This window comes from Mobula birostris, chromosome 9 (assembly GCF_030028105.1).
Source record: "Mobula birostris isolate sMobBir1 chromosome 9, sMobBir1.hap1, whole genome shotgun sequence".
Classification (NCBI taxonomy): Eukaryota; Metazoa; Chordata; class Chondrichthyes; order Myliobatiformes; family Myliobatidae; genus Mobula; species Mobula birostris.
Genome location: NC_092378.1, coordinates 64,511,330 through 64,532,713, shown reverse-complemented (window position 1 = coordinate 64,532,713; position 21,384 = coordinate 64,511,330). Strand labels below are relative to the sequence as shown.

Below are 21,384 nucleotides of genomic sequence, written 5' to 3'. Positions count from 1 at the left end.
CCAAACAACTACATAGATTTCAGATCGGAGAACCATAATTACAGAAGCGGGGACGTTCACATTAACACTTTCATTCTTATTGTCAGTTGGTGTGAACGCAGTAACTAACAACTTTTATTGATTTAATGCCAACATGAAAAACGTCATAGCGAGTTGAGCCAATGGGGTGCAAGCTCTCATCCAGCGTGTCACCGGTTAAGGGAGAGGCCTGAGTTACTTTCGCTAATCAGCTCCACTTAATCCTTTTTAATTCCTGCGTGAGACAGATGACGTGTATAGACTGAAATCAAGTATAAATGTGTATACAGGTGTGTTTATTCATTCTTCTCTCACTCAATGGGTTTGAAAGGATTCGGTTCCGGAGGTCGTGACCCGCCCTCCCGGTGTGTCCGGGCGACTTCCGGCCGAGTCTCCACGCGAGGCGCTTGGGAATGAGGGAAGGTAAATTCGGGGTTGGGAGGTAGGAAGGAGGGAGTGTGGGTCTGGGGGAAGAGTGGTGTGGAAAGCTGGAGGGAGACTGGAGAACTAGTGGTGTTAGGGAGGGTCTGCAGTGGGAACAGGTAGTGGGAGGGAATGAAGAGGTAGAGGTAGTGGAGGTCCGAGGCCCCCCCCCCACCTCCTCTCGGTGGGAATAGGTCTGGGCCCCTGAACGTACACCAACACAAAACTCTTGGCTTCTTAACCAGCTCTCCCCCTCGCACAGCGCATTTCAAACCCTAGCCACGTCCATGCTCCATCCTTAATATCAGACTCTGCACTCTTCCCTCTCCCCCTCTCCTCCCTCATACCCAGCCTCTGATTAGTATCAAAATCAAGGTTATTATCACTGACATACATCGTGAATTTTGTAGCTCTGTGGCAGCAGAGTGCAATACATAAAAATGTTTGTAAATTGTAAGTAGAGCAAATGAGGAATATTGGTAGTGTTATGGGTCATGGACCATTCAGAAATATGGTGGTGGAGAGAAAAGCTGTGCCTAAAATGTCTACAGGCTCCTGTACTACCTCCTTGATCGCAGTAATGAGAAGAGGGCATATTCTGAATGGTGAGAGTCCTTAATGAAGGGTGCTGCCTCCTCAAGACACTGCCTTTTGAAGATGTCCTTCATAGTGGCAGGACCCCCTCTCCCATTCACCCCTACACCCTTAACCCAAGCCTCTTCCTTTCTCTCCCCCCACCCAGCTCAACCCAGCCCCTGCTTAATAACCACATCCTTCCCCTTGTCTGGTCCCCCTCTTCCAAAAAACCCCTATCCCCCAGCTTGGTTCCTGTTCAGTTTCTTTCTTTCTTTCTTCCTTCCTTCCTTCTTGCCCAGTCTAGCCCTTTATACACCTCGCTAGACCCCTGTTCAATTAGCCCTCCCTCCTACTCACAGCATCCCACATAAAATGTTGGAGGAGCTCAGCAGGCCAGTAGTATCTATGGAAAAGAGTAAACAGTCGACACTTCGGGCTGAGACCCTTCAACAGGACTGGAAAGGAAGGGAAGGAAGAAGTCAAGGTTTCAGGTGGATAGGTGAAACTTGGAGAGGGGTGAAGTAAAGAGCTGGAAAGCTGATTGGTGAAAGAGATAAAGGGCTGGAGAAAGGGGAATCTGATGGGAGAGGACAGAAGACTCTGGAAGAAGGGGAGGAGCACTAGAGTGTGATGATGGGCAGTTAAGAAGATAGGGTGAGATAGAAGAACAGGGAGTGGTGAGGGGGTGGGGTGCAATTACCAGAGGTTGGAGAAATTAGTGTTCATGCCGTCAGGTGGGAGGCTACCCAGATGGAATATAAGATGTTGCTCCTCCAACCTGAGTGTGACCTCATCACAGCAGTAGAAGAGGCCGTGGACTGACATGTCGGAATGGGAAGTAGAATTTTAAATGGGTGACCACTGGGAGATCCCACTTTTTGTGGTGGATGAAGCGGTCTCCTAATCTATCTCAGGTTTCACCAATATACAGGAGGCCACACCAGGAGTACTGGATACAGTCGTTGACCCCAACAGACTCACGGGTAAAGTGTCACCTCACCTGGAAGGACTGTTTGGGGCCCTGAATGGTAGTGAGGGAGGAGGTGTAGGGGCAGGTGTAGCACTTGTTCCACTTGCAAGGGTAAGTGCCAGGAGGGAGATCAGTGGGGAGGGAAGAATGGACAAGGGAGTCATGTAGGGAGTGATCTCTGTGGAAAGCAGAAAGAGCAGGGGAAGGAAAGATGTGCTTGGAGGCGGCAGAAGTTACAGAGAATTGTGTGTTGGACATATGGGCTAGTGGGATGGTAAGTGAGGATAAGACAAACCCTATCCCTGGTGAGGCGTGGGAAGATGGGGTGAGGGCAGGTGTGTGCAAAATGGAAGAGATGTGTGTCTTCCCCCTCCCCCCCCCCAAAAAAAAAACTTTCCACAGGGATCCATCTCTATGAGATTCCTTTGTCCACTTGTCCTGCCCACTGATCTCCCTCACTACCATTCAGGGCCCCAAACTGCCCTTCCAGGTGAGGAGACACTTCACCTGTGAATCTGTTGGGATCACCTGCTGTATCTGGTGCCTGGGTGTGGGTGTGGCCTCCTGTATATCGGTGAGACCTGACGTAGACTGGGAGACCGCTTCAGTGAGTGCCTTCGCTCTGTTTCCCACAAAGAGCAGGATATCCCGGTGGCCACCCATTTCAATTCTACTTCACATTCACGTAGGAGGAGCAACACCTTATATTCCGTCTGGATAGCCTTCAACTTGATGGCATGAATGTCGATATCTTCATCTTCTGGTAATTCCCGCCCTTCACTGTTGCCCATTCCTGTTTGCCCCCCAAATCTTATCTCCTCACCTGCCATTACCTCCCTCTGGTCCTCCTCACCTGTCCCTTTCTTCTGTAGTCTTCTGTCCTCTCCTATCAGATTCGCCCTTCTCCAGCCCTGTATCTCTTTCACCAATCAACTTCCCAGCTCTTCTCTCCCAGTTTTACTTAGCACCTGCCAACTTGTACTACTTTCTCCCCTCCCCCTACCTTTTTAGTCTGACCCCTTCCCCTTTCCAGTCCTGATGAAGAGCCACGGCCCAAAATGTCAGCTGCTTGTTCATTTCCATAGATGCTGCTTGACTCCAGCATTTTGTGTGTGTCACTTCGGATTTCCAATGTCTACAGATTTGGTCATGTTTGCTACCCTACACAGCACATTTTGTGCTCAATTAGCCCTCTCCCCCCCACCACCACCACAGCCTAGTCCCTTCTCAAACTGCACACACTCCTTATTCATCACCCCTCATTTCGTCAGCCTGCAATATCTTCCTTAGCTTTGGGAGGCAGGGGGTTTTTTCTTGCTTCGGGACTTGGTTGTTCCCCTATGATTTAAGAGCTGTATGCAAATAGCTTAGAGCTCCCTCTCTCAATAACATCTGTTGTATGTATGCTCCTGTACACAATGTTCACAATGCCTGTCTCAATGTCCTGAGAAGAACTGGTATTGGAAACACGAGTTGAAATTCTGTAATGTTGCACTTTAATTCATTTAAGGATCAACTCTATTCATCATTTACATTTCCATGCATTCGGAATTTGCTGTGGCATGTTGTCATGACATGCAACAAGGACGACAGTATTTAAGGATTCTGAGAATGAAGAATTATGTAATCATGAAGGTTAAAGTAAGGTTAATTAAACAAGTGTGGAATTAAAAAGCTAATAGGAATGAAGTTTATCATATCATCAGAAAAGCCCCACTAATCCTCTTTCAGAAACAACTCAGTCACCCTCTCTCATCTGGAGCAGTCCCAGTCCACTTCTAAATGGTTGCACAAGCTTCTCAGTTCCAGGGCAATGAGAGGTGGGCTATACATGCTGATCTTGTAATGTACGTGTACACAGAAAGGTGCTGGGAAAAGGCCAACAATGCCATGAAGGAACCCACCCACCCTGCTCATGTTTGCCCCACTCCCGGCAGGGAGGGGACTACGTAATGTCCACCCCTCCACTTACTAAACCACCTGCCACCACTACTTTGTCAGAGTCATTCCTGTACCTAGCATCACTATGTACAAACACATACAGTCAGTCTACCTATATAAGCTAATCTTATGTCGTTATAATTACTTTTTTTAGTGTTGCATCTAATCTGGAGTGACAATCATTTTGCTTTTTTAAACTGGTGTACTGAATAGCGATAATAGTTTTAATCTTGATGCCCACAGCCTGTATTTATAAAACAAAAGGGAGTGGTAGTTCTTTGGCTTGCAGGAGTTATTTAATGTGTCAAATGTGTTTTCCTAATGCCAAAGCACATTTTTTTTCTGGTTTTCTTAACTTGGTAGGGAGTGTATGATTTTAAGGTTGCTGTATCTTTACTCAAGTAAACAGCAAAGGAGTAGTTGACTCGAAGTGGAGATGTTGCATCAGCATCATAGAGTGGCAAAGCCACCAGTACTGAATACACTCTGAGATGGTGACAGAATGGCTCTTGTCTTGCTTCATTGCTCAATTCCATCGTACTTCTGGGCAGATGAATGTTGGTCAGTTTGTTTGTGCTGAATTTAACGCCGCTATAGGTGAATCCATTCTCTGTTGTTGCTCTTTGCCAGATGCTTATGGACTGTGAATGGGAAGCGAGCAAACCCTCAGTGAAGAATAGGTAATCAGCACAATGGATGAACAAGCTCTCCTGGGCTTGAGCCCAAATGCAGATGCCACTTTCAGACAGAGGGTGAGAGAAGTCATCTGCTCAATTAACTGTTTTGTCTTGCACAGATAAACTTAATATTTAGTCTGTCAGTGCAGGTTAAAAATGTTCATGTAGCTGAATGGAAATGTTAATGTTACCATCAAAAATTGATGTACAAAACATGCTTCTAAATGTTAAAATGTAAATGTAATATATTTGGTAAGCATGCCTTTGCTGATTTTGAACATTCATGAAAACTTGGGTTCTGCAAGGTATGAAGTCTGTTCTGTCAAAATGCCATGTTCATGCTTTATGGAGAGACACTGATTGAATTAGGGTATTCTTTCTCCTCCATGGATTGACCAGGAAGTAGACAGGCTTTTTATTTCCCTGATTCATAAGATGTTTTCAGTTAAATGTTGCTGGGCTAATACTGTGGTAAAACTGGCTGGTTTACATGATTTCCTGTGTCCTGGCCAAGCATTAGGATATATCATGTTGCATCACAGGCAGGAAGAAAAATCAAATGAAAATCCACACAGCATGGTTCCATCCCTAGCATCTCTATCTATACCTTGGCATTCTTGCTGAATTCCCACATGCTGTCTTTCTTGTCAAAAAAACATTACTATTCATTGCAATATCTGTCAACCTGACCTATACATGATGATTGTCCATTTTACCTATAGTTGTGCATGCTTCGACCCCAGACTGGAAAGTCCGTGTCTCTACGGTTGAATAAACCTACATTAGATTCTGGTTAAGGAAGGCCTTGATTGTAAATTCTTTCCATAACACCCTTTCCCCCACTGCAATATACGGTTGGGTTGAGTTGTTTTCTGATCTTGGCAATTTACTTGCAAACGTTTTGTCACCATGTGAGGAGACATCATCAGTGCACGATTTGTGGTGTCCTTGGCCTTTATATGCTTAGCGGTCAGCTGATTGGTTGTCATTACGGTTAAGTATATAAAGACCAAGCATTTGGAGGACACACCACAATTAATATTGCACTGACGATGTTTTCTCATGTGGTGACAAAATGTTTGTAAGTAAATTGCCGAAGTCGGAGAACAGCTTTATGCAACCGTCAACCACCTGAGGTGCACGTTTTGCAAATTATTTCTGCTGCAATTTACTGCAACTTTATCACTGCATTACCCAATTCTTGCCTCGAGCACTTTTTATTTAATTCTTTCATTGATGAGTGTGCCTTCTGATGCCAAGGCCCGAAAGTTTGCAAATTAGAGTCAATTCCATTAACTCTTTGAATTGTACAGCAAAGAGAGAGAGAGATGTTACATTATGTATATACTGCCTCTCAAGTCTGATTCATCCCTCTAGTATCTCTGCCATGTCAGTGGAAATAATTTTCTTTAAGTATTTATCTAATTCCATTTTAAACGTCACCTGTGGATCTGCCTCCACTCATTTTCATCCAGTTTTCTTTTGGATCTCTTGCCAGTTGTAACAAATTGTGTCCTGATGTCATTCCATTCAGTCAAGAGGGAGTGAGAGAGATTATAAAGGGATTAGTTTTATGTGTCACAAGAAAGCATACCCACAATTTACTAACCCTATTATGTACATCACTGGAATGTAGGAGGAAAACAATACCTGGAGGAAGCCCATGTGGTCATGGGGAAAATGTACAGACATTTTATGGGGGGAAGCATATAATCTAATTACAGACAGTGGCAGGATTTGAACCCCAATCTTGTAGCTGGCACTAAGAGTGCTATGCACTGTGCTGCCCATGCCTCTACTGTTACTGATTTTTTTTACCCCTAGGGAGAGCCACGGTAGTTTTTCTAAGTCTATCCACTTAACATAATCCTTCATGTCAGGAACTGTTCTGGCAAGTGATTGTTCCCCTCCCCCGATGTACTCATTTCCTAGAGTACGCTGTTCTGAACTGGTATAGTACTGCTTCTCGATATAAAATAGTGTTTCATTTGGATTGGCGTCCCATAAGTTTTTAAATTTGTGTGCTGTGCCAGGGGACCCAAATGCTTTCTGCTTGAAGCCGTTTGTGCACCAGCTCTGCAAGTGTATGCTTGTTGGTTGATCCTTCTGTGGTCACGTGTGTTTTGAAATGAGAACTCTGGCTTATAAGGAAATAGTGCAGATGCTGGAAACATCTGTAACTGGAACAGAATAAACTTTTAGTATTGGAAATGCATCACGGTACCAGGTTCTTTCACCTCAGTTCGCCCAGTTGCACTTGTGACCAATTAACCTACTAACCTGTCTGCTTTTGGAATATGGGAGGAAACTAGAGCAAAGCCACTCGGTCGCAGAGAGAACATAAAAACTCTTTACATGCACATTGTTTATGATCTATTCTTTAGGCACTGGCGTATTTTGAACAGTTAAAAGTTTCTCATGACGCATGGCAGGTGTGTGCTGAAGCTTTAGCACAGGGAATATACAGGTAGGCAGAGTACTACTGCTTCGTCTGTTTTACAGATACTTCTGTAGCCTTTCTGCTTAAAAAATGTGTTCGAGGCAAATAAGGAAAACAACATTGAACTGGAGAGGTGGTTGAGATTTTGGAATTTGTGAAAGTTAAAAGCAGGTAAGAAAAGATCAAAATCAATTGTTTTTTCTTGTCCTCAGTGATGACCATGTGAAGTTCTTTTGTATTCAAGTACTGGAACATCAAATTAAATTCAGGTAAGAGATGCAACTCTCAGTATTACATTTTGTATTCTAAATCTGTTGAATTCAAAATCAGACTTACTAGCACTGTCTTAGATTACGTGAAGTTTGTCATTTTGTGGAGATCTTGCGGCACTCCCTTGTGCTTGCCCTTGTAGTCAATAGACATTAATATTCCAATGCTCTCCAGCCTTGCAATATCGTCAAGCTGATCTCATCCACAACATGAGGCTACTTCATAACCTTACACGATGATTATCCATTTTTACCCGTAGTTGTGTGCTCTTTGATCCCAGTCTGAAAACCCTCCATGTCTGAGTGTCTATAAGTCTGATTGTGCAAACCTACATTAGATTCTGGTTAAGGAAGGCCTTGATGGTAAAATCTTCCCAGAGCACTTTCCCATCACTGCAGCTTTATTGCATTCCTCCAACTCTTACTTTGAATTAAAAAATAAATAGTGCAAAAACAGAAGGAATACCAAAGTAATAATATTCATGGACCATTCAGAAATCTGGTAGAGAGGAAAAAGCTCCTTAAGCATTAAGTAGTATCCTCAGGCTCCTGTATCTCTTCCCCAGTGGTAGCAACAAGAAAAAGGGCACGTCTTGGAAGTGAGGGCCCTTAAAAATGGATGCTGCCTTCTTGAGGGATTGCTTTTTGAAGATATCTTAAATGGTGGGAAGGATTCGGCAATGGCCTCTGATCTGGACTGACATTTATGTGCCGGGCGGCACCTAGTTAATTAGCTTGTTTATTTCAGCTTTTTTCTTAAAGATGCGCTGGGTGTGTCCCGGCTACCGCTGCATTCCCCATGGCAATGTATCGGTCCGCGGCCCAGTGGTTGGGGTGGTGGGACACTGGGGTGTCATATCGTCGTCGTCTGTTTCTATCAGGGCAGGCAGATCATCTTCTATGTCTGCCTGCCTTGATGTTGAAGGTCGAGGATCGTTGTCTGCTGTGGCTGATGTGGAAGGCTTGAAAAACGACAGTATGCTTGACTGTTTAGCCTCACGCATTTTTCTATCGTACAGTTCTTTGTAAGCACTCAAACCATCCTGCAATAATTGCAGTGAAAATCTCATGCAGTTGCTTCACGTTCAGTTCCTGGACGACTTCACTTTCCGTCTGTTCGCTACTGCATTCGGTTTCGATTGTTATCCTTTCCTCTTCCAATTGCATCAGCTCTTCATCTATCAGTTCTTGGTTATGGGATGCCAAAACCTCTTCAACATCTTCATCAGCTTCCACAAGCCAAGCTCACTTTGTCCTTACTTTGTTCACCACGATCGAAATACTTAATTGTGTCTAGTTTTACGCTAAGTGTAACACCCTTACGAGCTCTTTTAGGCTTTTTCGATACCTTAGAACTCATCTTGCTAACGGCTGCTCACAGGCATGTGTTTAAGCAATGCCAGCTAGAGTGCAGTTCCAGGGGAGGAGCTTGGCTGTTTGGGCGCGTGCTGCCTTTTTTCGTAACAGTGAAAACACCTTCTGTTAGCGAAAACAGGCTGCTAATGTAGGTCTTTCGTAACAGCGAGGTTTTGTAAAGCAAATGTTCGAAAAGCGGGGAACACCTGTACTCATCCTACTTGCATTAAAGGCCAATGTTTAATTTGCCTTCCTAACTATGGCACAGTAGCATGACAGTTAGTGTAATACAATTGCACCGCCAGCAACTTGGGTTCAATTCTGCCAATTCTGTCGGTGAGATTTCCTCTGAGTGCTCTGGTTTCCTCCCACATCCAAAAGACACGTCGGTTATGCTGTGTTGGTGTCCGAAGCATCCTGCCACTTGCGGGCTTCCCCCAGCACATCCTTGGATTGACGCAGGTCTGCCAGCTGATGGAGATGTCCGTGACTGAATGCTGCTGACTGGCACACTCTCGTCTGCAGGAGTACGTTCTGAGGGATGCACTCAAACTTGGTGCAGCCACCGCGAAGGCCCGGTGGGGAAGGACCACAGTTTAACGTTCATCACCTGTAGGAGGGGGAGAGGTTGGGTGGGGAGGAGACCTACCCTCATCAGCGGTGTGGACAGATAATCAACATGGTGCCCAAGGAGTGGGTGGAATTGTTAATTTGGGAAAGTATTAGAGCCATTGCCTGCCTTTATTGTTGAAAATTTTGATTGTTAATAAGTCTTAACACTTGAGTTGAGAGTAAACGCATGATTTACTGTAAACATCTTTCATTTGTAAACGAACAGAGTCAACGCAAAATTTTATTGTTAATAACTGTATTGAATAAGGACTCAGTCAACGAATGGTTTTCTTTTTCTGTATGTAATTATTTTTATTTTGTAATATTTCTGAATAAAGTATTTTTGGAAAAAAAAAATCTGTTCTTATCAGTTTAATATCTGATACGTCCCTTATCTGGGGACCATATATTAAATTGATTTTTGGAACAGGGAGATGGAATAGGGGCTTGCTCCGTCCACTCCGCGCATCGACCCGGTATTGCAGTGCCTCCGGGAACGGTGCACCTCCCCTCGGGGAAACTAACAACAAACAAAGAATAGAATTCCGTTACTCGCAGGCAGGCTATGGGGTATATTTCTTCCTTCTGCCTCGTACTTCTTGCAGGCTATGTTTGTTTTTAAATGAGGACACACGTAGGCTTGAGTGGGTAAAGCAGTTTATTTACAGAATATTTAGGAGCCTCTTGGACCACCACATGGAATAAAGAACTACAAGCGAGGAAACGGATTCTTCAGGTCTCAAAGGCAACAGAAACAACACGAAGCAGAGTGGTCCCTCAGAAATGGCAAAGAGAGCGTCCAGCACACGGGGCGCCCTTTTAATGTAGGAAGGCTGAAGTGCCCGGCCCAGGTAATTCACAGGAACGCTAACGGCTCGGTGCCGGCAGAGTTAGGCTACGTCCACACTACGCCGGATAATTTTGAAAACGCCGGTTTCGAGTAAAAACGACAGGCGTCCACACTAAGCGTTTTTGAAAATATCTCCTTCCACATTAGACGGATATTTGGGCGAATCTCCTCCTACTGGGCATGCACAGGACACACAGAAAACAAGCGAAGAGGAAACGGTGTACTTAGTGCGTGTTTGTCCAGTTACAGACTAGAGAAACTTGAAAGGAATTGCTCTTGGCTCTCGCGCAGGACTTAAAACTTATATTAAAAAAAACAAATACTGGAGTGAATGGAGGCAACCAACAGGGAGTTCACGGATAGTATGACCCAGCTGACGACGAACATTGAAAAACTGACTAACGCTGTTGCATTAATAAAACACCTTGTTAAATGTAAAAAAAAATCTGTTCTTATCAGATGTCCGTGACTGAATGCTGCCGACTGGCACACTCTCGTCTGCAGGAGTACGTTCCGAGGGATGCACTCAAACTTGGTGCAGCCACCACGAAGGCCCGGTGGGGAAGGACCACAGTTTAACGTTCATCACCCGTTGGGTGGAGAGGAGACCTACCCTCATCAGCAGTGTAGACAGATAATCAACATGGTGCCCAAGGAGTGGGTGGAATTGTTAATTTGGGAAAGTATTAGAGCCATTGCCTGCCTTTATTGTTGAAAATTTTGATTGTTAATAAGTCTTAACTCTTGACCAAGGGTTGAGAGTAAACGCATGATTTACTGTAAACATCTTTCATTTGTAAATGAACAGAGTCAATGCAAAATTTTTATTGTTAATAACTGTATTGAATAAGGACTCACAGTCAACGAATGGTTTTCTTTTCCTGTATGTAATTATTTTTATTTTGTAATATTTCTGAATAAAGTATTTTTGGAAAAAAAAAGTGATTCATTTCACTGTATGTTTCGATATACTTGTGACAAATGAAGCAAATCTTAATCTTTAACTGCTTCCATGTTAGGCATGAGGCTGCAGATGCTGGAAGCAGTGTCTGTAGGAAAAAAGGAATAAAAGACTGTTCTGGAGCAGGGTGTTTTTTTTTACTCAAAGCATCCACATTTCCTTTCCTGTAAGATCAGGGTTCAGTTCCTGCTGCTGTCTGTAAGGAGTTTGAGCGAACTCCCTGTGACTCCCTGTGGGTTTCCCTGGGTGCTTTGGTTTCCTCCCGTACACGTGCTGCCCTCAGCACATATTTGAGCTGTGTTGGTCGTTGATGCAAACAATGCATTTCATTGTATGTTTTAATGGACGTGACAAATAAAGCTCATCTTTAAATCTTTTTTAAAATCAAAAGAATTTATACTTTAGTTGTCTTCCTTTTTATTTGTAGCTCTTTCTCTTTTGTGTGTTAGCTTCAGGGATAAGGTTTATCCTCCATTTTCATTTATTTGTCATGATGTTCAGTTTTCTTAATTGTCTGATGGCCTGCTACAATGTTTGCAATGTGATATGTTTATCTTTCAATTTGATAGCATTCTTAAATTCCTTTGCTAATGATTTTTGTTGTCTTTAATTTCTTAATGGAATATATTTTATTTGTTTGAGATCTTTCCCATTACTTATCTACTGTTCTACCTGTTAATTAATTTTCCCAGTCCATATAGCAACTTTGCCTTCGTACCTTTTGTAATTGGTGTTCCACTTGAGACATAAGTTTTATAACTGAGTTTCAAACTCTCAAATTGAACATGAAATCCAATCATGTTATCACATTTCCCAAGATGATTCTGCGGAGGATTTATTACATTAGTTCTAAAGTTGCCTGTTCTTTTGTTGATCTCATCATGTATTGTTCTAACAACAAGAACTCTTTCCAGTGTTGCTGTACCACTTTAATTTGTTCAATATGAATGGAATTCCTTTCTTACAAACTCCCTTCTATTTGTACTCTGTCTAACAGCATAGCTCCCTTTATCTAACTTAACAATTGCTACCAGTAGCAGTAATTAATTTCCCTTGCCTTTCCTACAACACCCCTTGCATTGAAATATGCGCAGCTCAGAATGTTAGTACTCAACCTTTTGATCCCTGACTTTGCCTGTGGTCTTAATAACATCTTTCTCCACAACTGCTCCGCTCTGTTCTGGCTCTCTGGTTATCATCACCCTGCAACTCTAGTTTAAACCCCACCGTATAGCATTAGCAAACCTTCCCATGCTGATATTAGACCCCCTCCAGTACAGGTCCCTCCTTCCCTGGAAGAGAGCCCAATGATCCAAAAATGTTATGCCCTCCCTTCTACACCAGCTCCTTAGCCATGTGTTAAACTGTATAATCTTCCTAGTTCTGACCTTGCACAGGTACCAATCCTGGAGATCCTGTCCTTTAACTTAGCAGCTAACTCCCTGAACTCACTTTGCAGAACCTCATCAGTTTTCTTATCTGTGTCATTGGTACCTGCATGGATCATGACCTCTCTCACACAATGTATGGTCTTGTGGGGGTTTGACACTTAGTGGATGAGTTACGCTAATTTATATAAAATGACTTCTGAGCTTTTATGTTTTAGGATTGTCTCGTGGGTGTAATTGTTGTATATAGAGAGTGAGCCTTTTTGTAACATTGCAGGTATGCTGCTCTGACTGAATCTCAACATCAACTCATCAGGCAAACTATGATGACGTGGCTGCAGGGTCAAGTGAGTAACACAGTAGTATTGTCTGAAATTCTTAAAACATCATGTAACTCTCAGGTTCAAACTGTTGTCCATCAACAAGTAACTTTTGAGTTAGAATAAAAGACGTGGGAGCAGGCTGTGTACGTGAGAAGAGAAGAGAAACAGAGTTAACGTTTCAGGTTGGAAAGCCAATAAAGGAAGTAAAAGTGGTCTGTAAAGCTGCAGGAAGGGTGATTGGAGGCGTGGCTGAAGTGAAATTGAGCCACATGGTAGTTGTGACTGGAAAATAATCTTTATTCATGCCAAATTTCCACAAACTCTTAATGAAGTATAGACGCTGGCAATCTCCCATTTATTTTTCCATAGCCTTTCTTTCCTACCATCCAGTCATATTACGATTGATCCCACGTTGCTGAGCTGTGAGGTACCAACTCTGCCTGAACTGGCACCCTATCCATAGATGGAGAGGCAGTGCATTTTGACGTGGCTAGTAGCTAGAGGCTAGATTGTGCACAGCTCCACCTGCAGCCTGCCTTTTCTCGCACACATACCTCCTGCTAACAGTACAAAAGATCCATTGTGCTGGAGGCCTTCATCAGGCAGAGAAAACGGCAAGTGACAACCAAGCCTTGTGTGGTGGAACCTGAGGTCCCATCTGTCATTGGCCTGACAGTTTTAGTGAAATGACCAGGGATAGAAGTTTGAATAGAATTATAATAAAAACTCAAGAGACCAGGACTTGAGGACCTGAGTCATAGGGGAAAGTTGAATAGGTTAGTACTTCATTCCCTGGGGTGTAGGGGAATGAGGGGAGATTTGATATTTGATTGAGGTATACAAGATTATACCCCGCATAATACTCCACTGCGGGTGGATGTCAGCAGGACATTTTTTCACAAAGATTCAGTGAGATTAGAACTAGAGGTCATGGTTTAAGGGTGAAAGGTGAAATATTGGGGTGGGGGGAGGAGAGAACTTCCCCACTCAGGGTGGTGAGAGTGTGTGGAATGAGCTGCCAGCGGAAGTGGATTCGATTTCCAGATTTAGAGGAATGTTAAGAGAATACATGGACAGGAGGGGTATGGGGAGCTATGGTCCTGGTACGAATTGATGGGAATGGGCAGAATGATAGTTTGGAATGGAATAGATGGGCTGAAGGGCTTGGTTCTCTGCTGGAGTACTTGTATGACTATAATTTAAATTAGTTTAGATTATGAAGACACTCAGTCCTCTTTTATTGTCATTTAGTAATGCATGTATTAAGAAATGATACAATATTTCCTCCAGTGTGATATCACAAAACACAGGACAGTCCAAGACTGAAAAAACTAACAAAACCACATAATTATAACATCTAGTTACAACAGTGCAACAATACCATAACTTGATGAAGAAGTCCATGAGCACAGTAAAAAGTTCAAAGTCTCTCAAATGTCCCACATCTCACGCAGATGAGAGAAGGAAGAAAAACTCTCCCTGCCATGCCCGACCACAATCCGTCTCTGAGTTATCCGAAAACTTCAAGCCTCCGAATCAACTCTCCGACACCGAGTACTGAGCGCCATCTCTGTCCGTATGATTCGACCTCAATCTCGGTCGCCAACAGCAGGCAAAGCCGGGGATTTTGAGGCCTTCCCTCCGGAAGATTCCCGACCGCGCAGTAACGACAGCAGCGAATGAGCGTTTCAGAAATTTCTTCAGATGTTCCTCTGTGCTTTCACGTCTGCCTCTATCAAATCAGAATTGTCTATGGCCCCTATTTAACGGATACGATATCATTTTTCACCGGGGGGCTGCGCACGCGTGGCATGCTGCTCTCTCTCTTCCCGCCATAATTTAGAAAAAATGGGGAAAAATTGCATTTAAGATGCATTAAGCAAATTAATTTAGAACAATTAAAGTAAAATAAACGTAATAAACTGAGCTTGTGCTTTTAATGAGGGTCAGTGATCGGTTAAATAGTGTGGCATCTGACCTCTGCCAAGTCTCTGATGCCTGTGTTGCGGGGCACAGGTGCGGAAGGTTAAGGATTTACTGAGCATTGCGATGTAATATGCGTGGCGCACTAACCTAGCAGTTTGCTTAACTCTGTACAGCACCAGTGATCAGGGTTCAATTCCTGTTGCTATCGGAAAGGAGTTTGGACATTCTCCCTGTGAGGTCTGGGTTTCCTCTCTCATTCCAAAAAGGATTATGGGTTGGGGTTAGCAAGGTGTGGTCATGCTATGTTGGCGCTGGAAGAGTGGCAGCACTGACAGGCTGCCCCCAGCACATCCTTGGATTGCTTTGGCCATTGACACAAACAATGCATTTTACTGTATGTTTTATTTGGGGATTCACTGCGGAGTAGGTCCTACCAGTCCTTCGAGCCACGCTGACCCAGCAGCTTCCGGCAAACCCAGTTAACCCTACCCTGATCACGGGACAATTTACAACGGCCAGTCACAGCACGTCTTTGGACTGTGGGAGGAAACTGGAGTACCCAGGGAAAGCCCACACATTCACCGGGAAGAACATACAGAGACTCCATACAGAATGCACCGGAGTTGAAGTCTGAACTCTCGAACGCCCCAAGCTGTAGTAATGTCGCACTAACTGCTAATTTCTTTCATGTTCACAGTGGTTCACACCTTGAATAGATGGTGTCTGTCAATTATAATTTCATAAATATTTAAATGTAAAACATTTACTGAGCTGAGGGGAATGAGACTGAATACGTTGCTGTTCAGAACTAGCTTAGAGGCCTGATGGGATTACTGAGTTTGAAAGGCTGATTGGATCTCTGAAGCTGGTGGTGCTTCTGCCTTGAAGCTCCAGTGACCTGGATTCAATCCTAACCTCAGATGCTGTCTGTATATTCTCCCTGTGAATGTGCAAATTACCCCATATCCGCTGAGTTCTTCCCACATCCCAAACACCTGCAGGTTGGTAGGCTGGGTTGGCTACCTTAAATTGCCCCTAGTTTGGTTGCCTCATTATAGGAAGGGGCTGAAAGCTTTAGAGAGGGTGCAGAGGGGATTTAACAGGATGCCTTATGAGGATAAGCTGAGTGAGCTAAGGCTCTTCTCTCTGCAGCGAAGGAGGGTGAGAGATGACTGGATGAGAGGCAGAGAACAAGTGGACCACCAGAGATATTTTTCCCCGGGCAGATGTGGCTAATATGAGTGGGAATAATTTTAAGGTGGAGGAAAGTATAAATTGGATATCAGAGGTAGGTTTTTAACATTGAGAGAGGTAGGTATGTGGAATGCCCTGCCAGAGCTGGTGATAGAGGCAGATACATTAGGGACATGAATGGAAGCAAAATGGCAGAAAACGGTAGACTGATCTTTGATTGGGTTAAAAGGTTGGCGCGCCATTGTGGGTCGAAGAGCCTGTACTGTGCTGTTTATGTTCTTTGGCGTAAATGATGATGGGTATTGGCTACAGAAAAGTAAAGTGGGAGAAGGGGATTGATGAGACTTCTCTGAAAGTTAGCATAAACTGAATGGGCCAAATGGTCTCCCTTCCTGGTAAAAGCATATTTGGAGGACTAAAGCCTGATACATTTAGATTGTTTAAATATAGTTGTATTACCTTTGTAAAATTCTGTGTATTTAGGTTATTAGCTATAACCAAGTTGGCTTTATTGATTTTCCAATTGAATTATATTCTGCACTTTTGTTTTTAAGTCCACAGTGGAGTGTCCTCCTCTGAATTAATGAATAATTCACATTTCTCTTTGCCCCTGCAGCTGGTGAATCCACACCAAGAGAAAACGTTCATCCGCAACAAAGCAGCTCAAGTGTTTGCTTTGCTTTTCTTAACCGAGTATCTTACCAAGTGGCCCAAATTTTTCTTTGATCTGCTCTCAGTCGTTGGTCTTAATCCTCGAGGAGTGGACCTTTATTTGCGAATCCTCATGGCTATTGATGCAGAAGTAGTAGATCGGGACATAGTTCATACAGCAGAGGTAAGAATGGTGAGCGAAAGTCACATTATCTGTAATTATAATCTAGTTTGCTAGTTAGAGAAGTACACAGCAGACTCAGTTATGGTACAGGTTTGGAATTGCACTGTGGCCACTTTATTAGGTACACCTGTATGCCTGCTCATTAATACAAATATCTAGTCAGCCAATCACATGGCAGCAACTCAGTGCATAAAGGCTTGCAGACATGGTCAAGAGGTTCAGTTGTTGTTCAGACCAAAGATCAGAAAGGGGAAGAAATGTGATCTAAGAAATGTGACTTTGATTGTGGAATGATTGATGGTGCTAGAGTATCTCAGAAACTGCTGATATGTGATCTAAGTGACTTTGACTGTTGACTGATTGTTGGTGCCAGATGGAGTGGTTTGAGTATCTCAGAAACTGCTGGATTCAAGTTTCAAGATTGTTTAATGTGATTTCCTGTACATAAGAGTAAAGAAGAATGATATAACTGTTACTCCGGATCAGATGCAACACACAAAAAAAAACCAAAAAATGAACACAATAATAATATAAAACTAAAATGGCTTGTGTAAATAGATTGTATGTCCATAGAGTGATGGAAGGCTGTACATCAGGTGACTGCCAGGAAATTATAAAGTAGCAGTGGAGTTGGTGAGTGGAGGTGTTGATCAGCCTTACTGCTTGTGGAAAGTAACTATTTTTGAGCCTGGTGGTCTTGACATGGATGCTACGTGGCCTCCTCCCTAATGGGAGTGGGACCAGCAGTCAGTGAGCAGGATGGGTGGGATCCTTCATGATGTTTCTGGCACCTTTCTGTGTCTATGTCCTTAATGGTGGGTAAGCTAGTGCCAATGATGCATTGGGCAGTTTTGACAACCTGTTATAGAACTTCACTGTTTGCCACAGTGCAATTTCCGTACCAAGCAGTGATGCAGCTTGTCAGGATGCTCTCTACTGCACACCTGTAAAATGTCGTGAGTATGGATGTGCAAAGTCCAGCTTTCTTCAAAAAGTAGAGATGTTGATGAGCCTTGACTGTGTAGGATGTATTCTGGAACCTTGAAAGATAATGTGTGATGTGCGCTCCCAGGAGTTTGAAACTGCTTGCAGTTTTCATTGCTGTACCGCAAAAGTAAAAGGGTAAGAGGTTGGGGGGGGGGGGGCTTGAGTGGTGCGAGTTCTTCTGAAGTCCAGTGAGCGTCAGTCAGTTCTGTGGGTGAAAATGCAGAAGAGCATTTCTGAACGGGCAACACGTCGAACCTTGAAATGGATGGACTACAGCAGCCGAAGACCACACTGGGTTCCATTTCTGTATCTAATAAAGTGGCTACTGAGTGTGTATTGGCATGCACTGTTTGTCACAGTCATTGAAATTCAGACTTCTGTCCACAGGCCCGCAAAATAAAGTGCCCCTTTGTAATTAAGCAACAATATTCCTGGTGAATCCCAATTATGGCAACACAGACTGGCGTTCTGCTCTGCGCTGAACTTAAGGTCTTTGGATGGATTGGCTTTGTGGCTTCCGTTCAGAACGCTATTTCCTGGCATTTATTGTTTGCATGATTTGTTTTTGATCTGACTTTTTTCCTCTGCACATCGGGTACTTGACTTTTTTTTAATGGGTCCTTTTGGGTTTCTTTGTTTTGTAGCTACCTGTTAAGAGACTAATCTCAAGGTTTTATACAATGTATTTTGATAATGTACTTAGAACTTTTGAACTTAGAACTACTGACTGGTAGGAATTTGTTACGCCTTCGCAAAGGAGTACCTATTTAGGTTTTTTCCTGAAATGTAAACTTAATTTCTTTCTTTCTTTCTTTTTAAATCTTTTTATTAATTTTCAAAATTATAAACTCAATAACAAAGTTGGTACAAAGAGATTGGAATAATCTTAATCAGCATATACAAAAAGGATTTTAAGTAACATAGGTATAATAGACTTCCAAACTCATAATGAAATTAGTCGTAAAAAAGAAATAAAAAGAAAAAAATATATATAAACAAAGAAAAATCCCCAAAAGAAAAAGAAAAAAAAACCAAAAAAAGAACAAAACGGCTAGCCCAATATCTTGAATCAGACAAGTTCAGTAATGTCATCAACTCCGCTCCTCCATTCATTTCTGGATAACTGTTTTATGTCTTTTGGGCAGTTATCTAAGAAATTTGATTTGCCTAGATCTTTTTTAGATATTTACAAATAAGAAATTTTTTAAATACTACGTTGCCTACCTTTCCGACCTCAAATCCTGCTGGTATTATTGATAAAATTTTAGGTTTAAATCCTTTTCAGAAGGGATTAATAGCAATTATTTATGATATAATTATGAAATTACTCAGATATCTGATAAAATTAAAAACAAATGGGAAAAGGAACTTCACCTTTGTCTGCCTATAGAGAAATGGGATAAAATTTTTCAATTGGTTAGTACTACTATATGTGCTAAACATACATTAATACAATTTAAAGTAGTACATAGAGCCCATATGTCCAAAGATAAACTAGCTCGTTTTTATTCCCATATAAACCCTACTTGTGATAGATGTCACTCTGAGGTGGCTTCTTTAACTCATATGTTTCGGTCCTGTCCTCTTTTGGAAAAATATTGGAAAGACATTTTTGATATTATTTCAACAGTTCTATGTTTTGATTTAAAACCCCATCCTATTACGGTAATTTTTGGATTGCCAATGGTAGAACATAGATCTTTGTCATCTTCAGCCTGTCAGATGATAGCATTTGTTACTTTAATGGCTAGAAGATCTATTTTGTTGAACTGGAAGGAAGTCAATCCTCCTACTACATTCCAATGGTTTTCTCAAACTATGTTAAGTTTAAATTTAGAGAAAATTAGAAGTGATATTTTTGACCCTTCGGTTAAATTTGAAGAAACTTGGAAACCTTTTTTGCAACGTTTTCATATGATGTAATCTGACCTTTCGGAATTTTTTTTCTTCTAACTTATATGAATAGGGGAGTGGAGTTGACGACATTACTGAACGTGTCTGATTCAGGATATTGGTCTAGCCCTGTTTTCTTTTTTGGGGGTTTTTTCTTTTGGGGATTTTTCTTTGTTAAAATAATTTGTTTTTTGTTTATGGCATCGTTCAAAACTTAACATTCCTCATTACCATTCTTCTGATACCAATGTATTAAACTTATTAAAATGACAGAAAATTCTGGAGGGATCCAGCAGGTCAGGCGGCATCCATAGAGAGGAATAAGTATTCAATGTTTCAGGCTGAGACTCTTCATCAGGAGCTTTATTTAAAATAAACTTATTTTTTCTTGGTTTTTATATTCTTAATACACCAGGACTGATGAAGGGTCTCGGCACAAAATATTGACTGTTCATTCATCTCCATGGCTGCTTCCTGAACTGTTGGGTTCCTCCAGCATTTTATGTGTGTTGCTCTAGGTTTCCAGCATCTGAAAAACCTCTTGTTAATAAAGGAACTTCAGCCTTCCCCCTCCCTCTCATTGCATCACATGCAAGCAAAGCTACCTCCACATGTAGCTCACTTCACTTTTCTGCTTAGAATCAGAATCAGGTTTATGTCATTGATATGTCATGAAAATTGTTTTGCTGTAGCAGTACAGTGCAATACTATAAATCTCAAAAAGGAATATACAAAAAAATTAAGTGCTGCATTGGAAAGCAAGAATTATAACGTGTTCACTACCTATTTACAAATCTGATGGCAGAGGGAAAGAAGCTGTTCCTAAAATATTGTGTGTGTGTGTGGTGTTTTTTTTTTCAGGGTCCTGTACCACCTTCTCGATGGTAGCAATGAGAAAAGAGCATGTACTGGGTAATGGGGTCCTTAATGATGGGGGGTCCTAAATATGTATCTATGCCTGTGTGGCTAGCTTCCTGTGTATTTATACCCAACCTGCTCATTTCCCTTTCCCCACAGCCACAACACTACAGAAGTATCTTTTCAGAGCTCAAAGTAAATGTATTATCGAATGTTACCATATGCTGCCTTGAGATTCATTTTCTTGCAGATGTTTATGGGGCAAAAAGAAGTAAAATAGAAGTTATAAAAATCTATACATAAATGTGCATTGTAGAACCAGCCTCCCCTCTATGGTCCCTGTCTATACTTCTCACTGCCTCAGTAAAGCAACCAGCGTAATGGAAGTCCCCCCCCCCCCCCCCCCCCCACCACCACAGATATCTCGCCTCTCCCATCAGACAAAAGATACGAAAGACTGAACTCATGTACAGTTGCAAGGAAAAGTTTGTGAACCCTTTGCAATTACCTGGTTTTCTGCATTAATTACTCATAAAATGTCTGATCTTCATCTCAGTCACAATAATAGACAGCACAATCTGCCTAAACTAATAACAAAAATTGTATTTCTCGTCAATAGTGAGTACACTATTTAAACAACAACAGTCTAGGTTTAAAAAAAATGTGAACCTCTGAGATAATACCTTCAACAAAAGCTATTCGGAGTTGGTGCTCCAATCAATGAGATGAGATTGGAAGTGTGGGTTGTAGAGGTGCCTTGCCCTATAAAGAAGACACACAAAGTCAGGTTACTGACAGAGCCTGCTCTTCTCAAGAAAGATGACCTTAGAGGAATTGTAGAGATGCATAAAGCTGGAAAGGGCTACAAAAGCATTTCTGAAGACCTG

At 42.3% G+C, this 21,384-nt stretch overlaps 1 protein-coding gene and 1 pseudogene across 3 annotated transcripts in view; both read left to right on the top strand.

The window, feature by feature from the left end:
- Positions 1-216: 216 nt before the first annotated feature.
- xpot (exportin, tRNA (nuclear export receptor for tRNAs)) overlaps positions 217-21,384 on the top strand; it is an 85,223-nt gene continuing 64,055 nt past the window's right edge. Inside the window, exons 1-6 of one of the 3 annotated variants that reach the window (XM_072268189.1) lie at positions 217-308; positions 4,559-4,680; positions 6,990-7,072; positions 7,258-7,314; positions 12,759-12,828; positions 16,541-16,768. In XM_072268189.1, coding sequence (XP_072124290.1) covers positions 4,621-4,680; positions 6,990-7,072; positions 7,258-7,314; positions 12,759-12,828; positions 16,541-16,768 — 498 coding nt within the window. In that variant the 5' untranslated portion in view covers positions 217-308; positions 4,559-4,620. Of the gene's footprint in view, positions 309-380; positions 442-4,558; positions 4,681-6,989; positions 7,073-7,257; positions 7,315-12,758; positions 12,829-16,540; positions 16,769-21,384 lie in introns of those variants that run through there. The other 2 variants (XM_072268190.1, XM_072268188.1) reach the window with 2 other exon arrangements.
- Positions 9,588-9,792, top strand: LOC140203524 (U2 spliceosomal RNA; annotated as a pseudogene).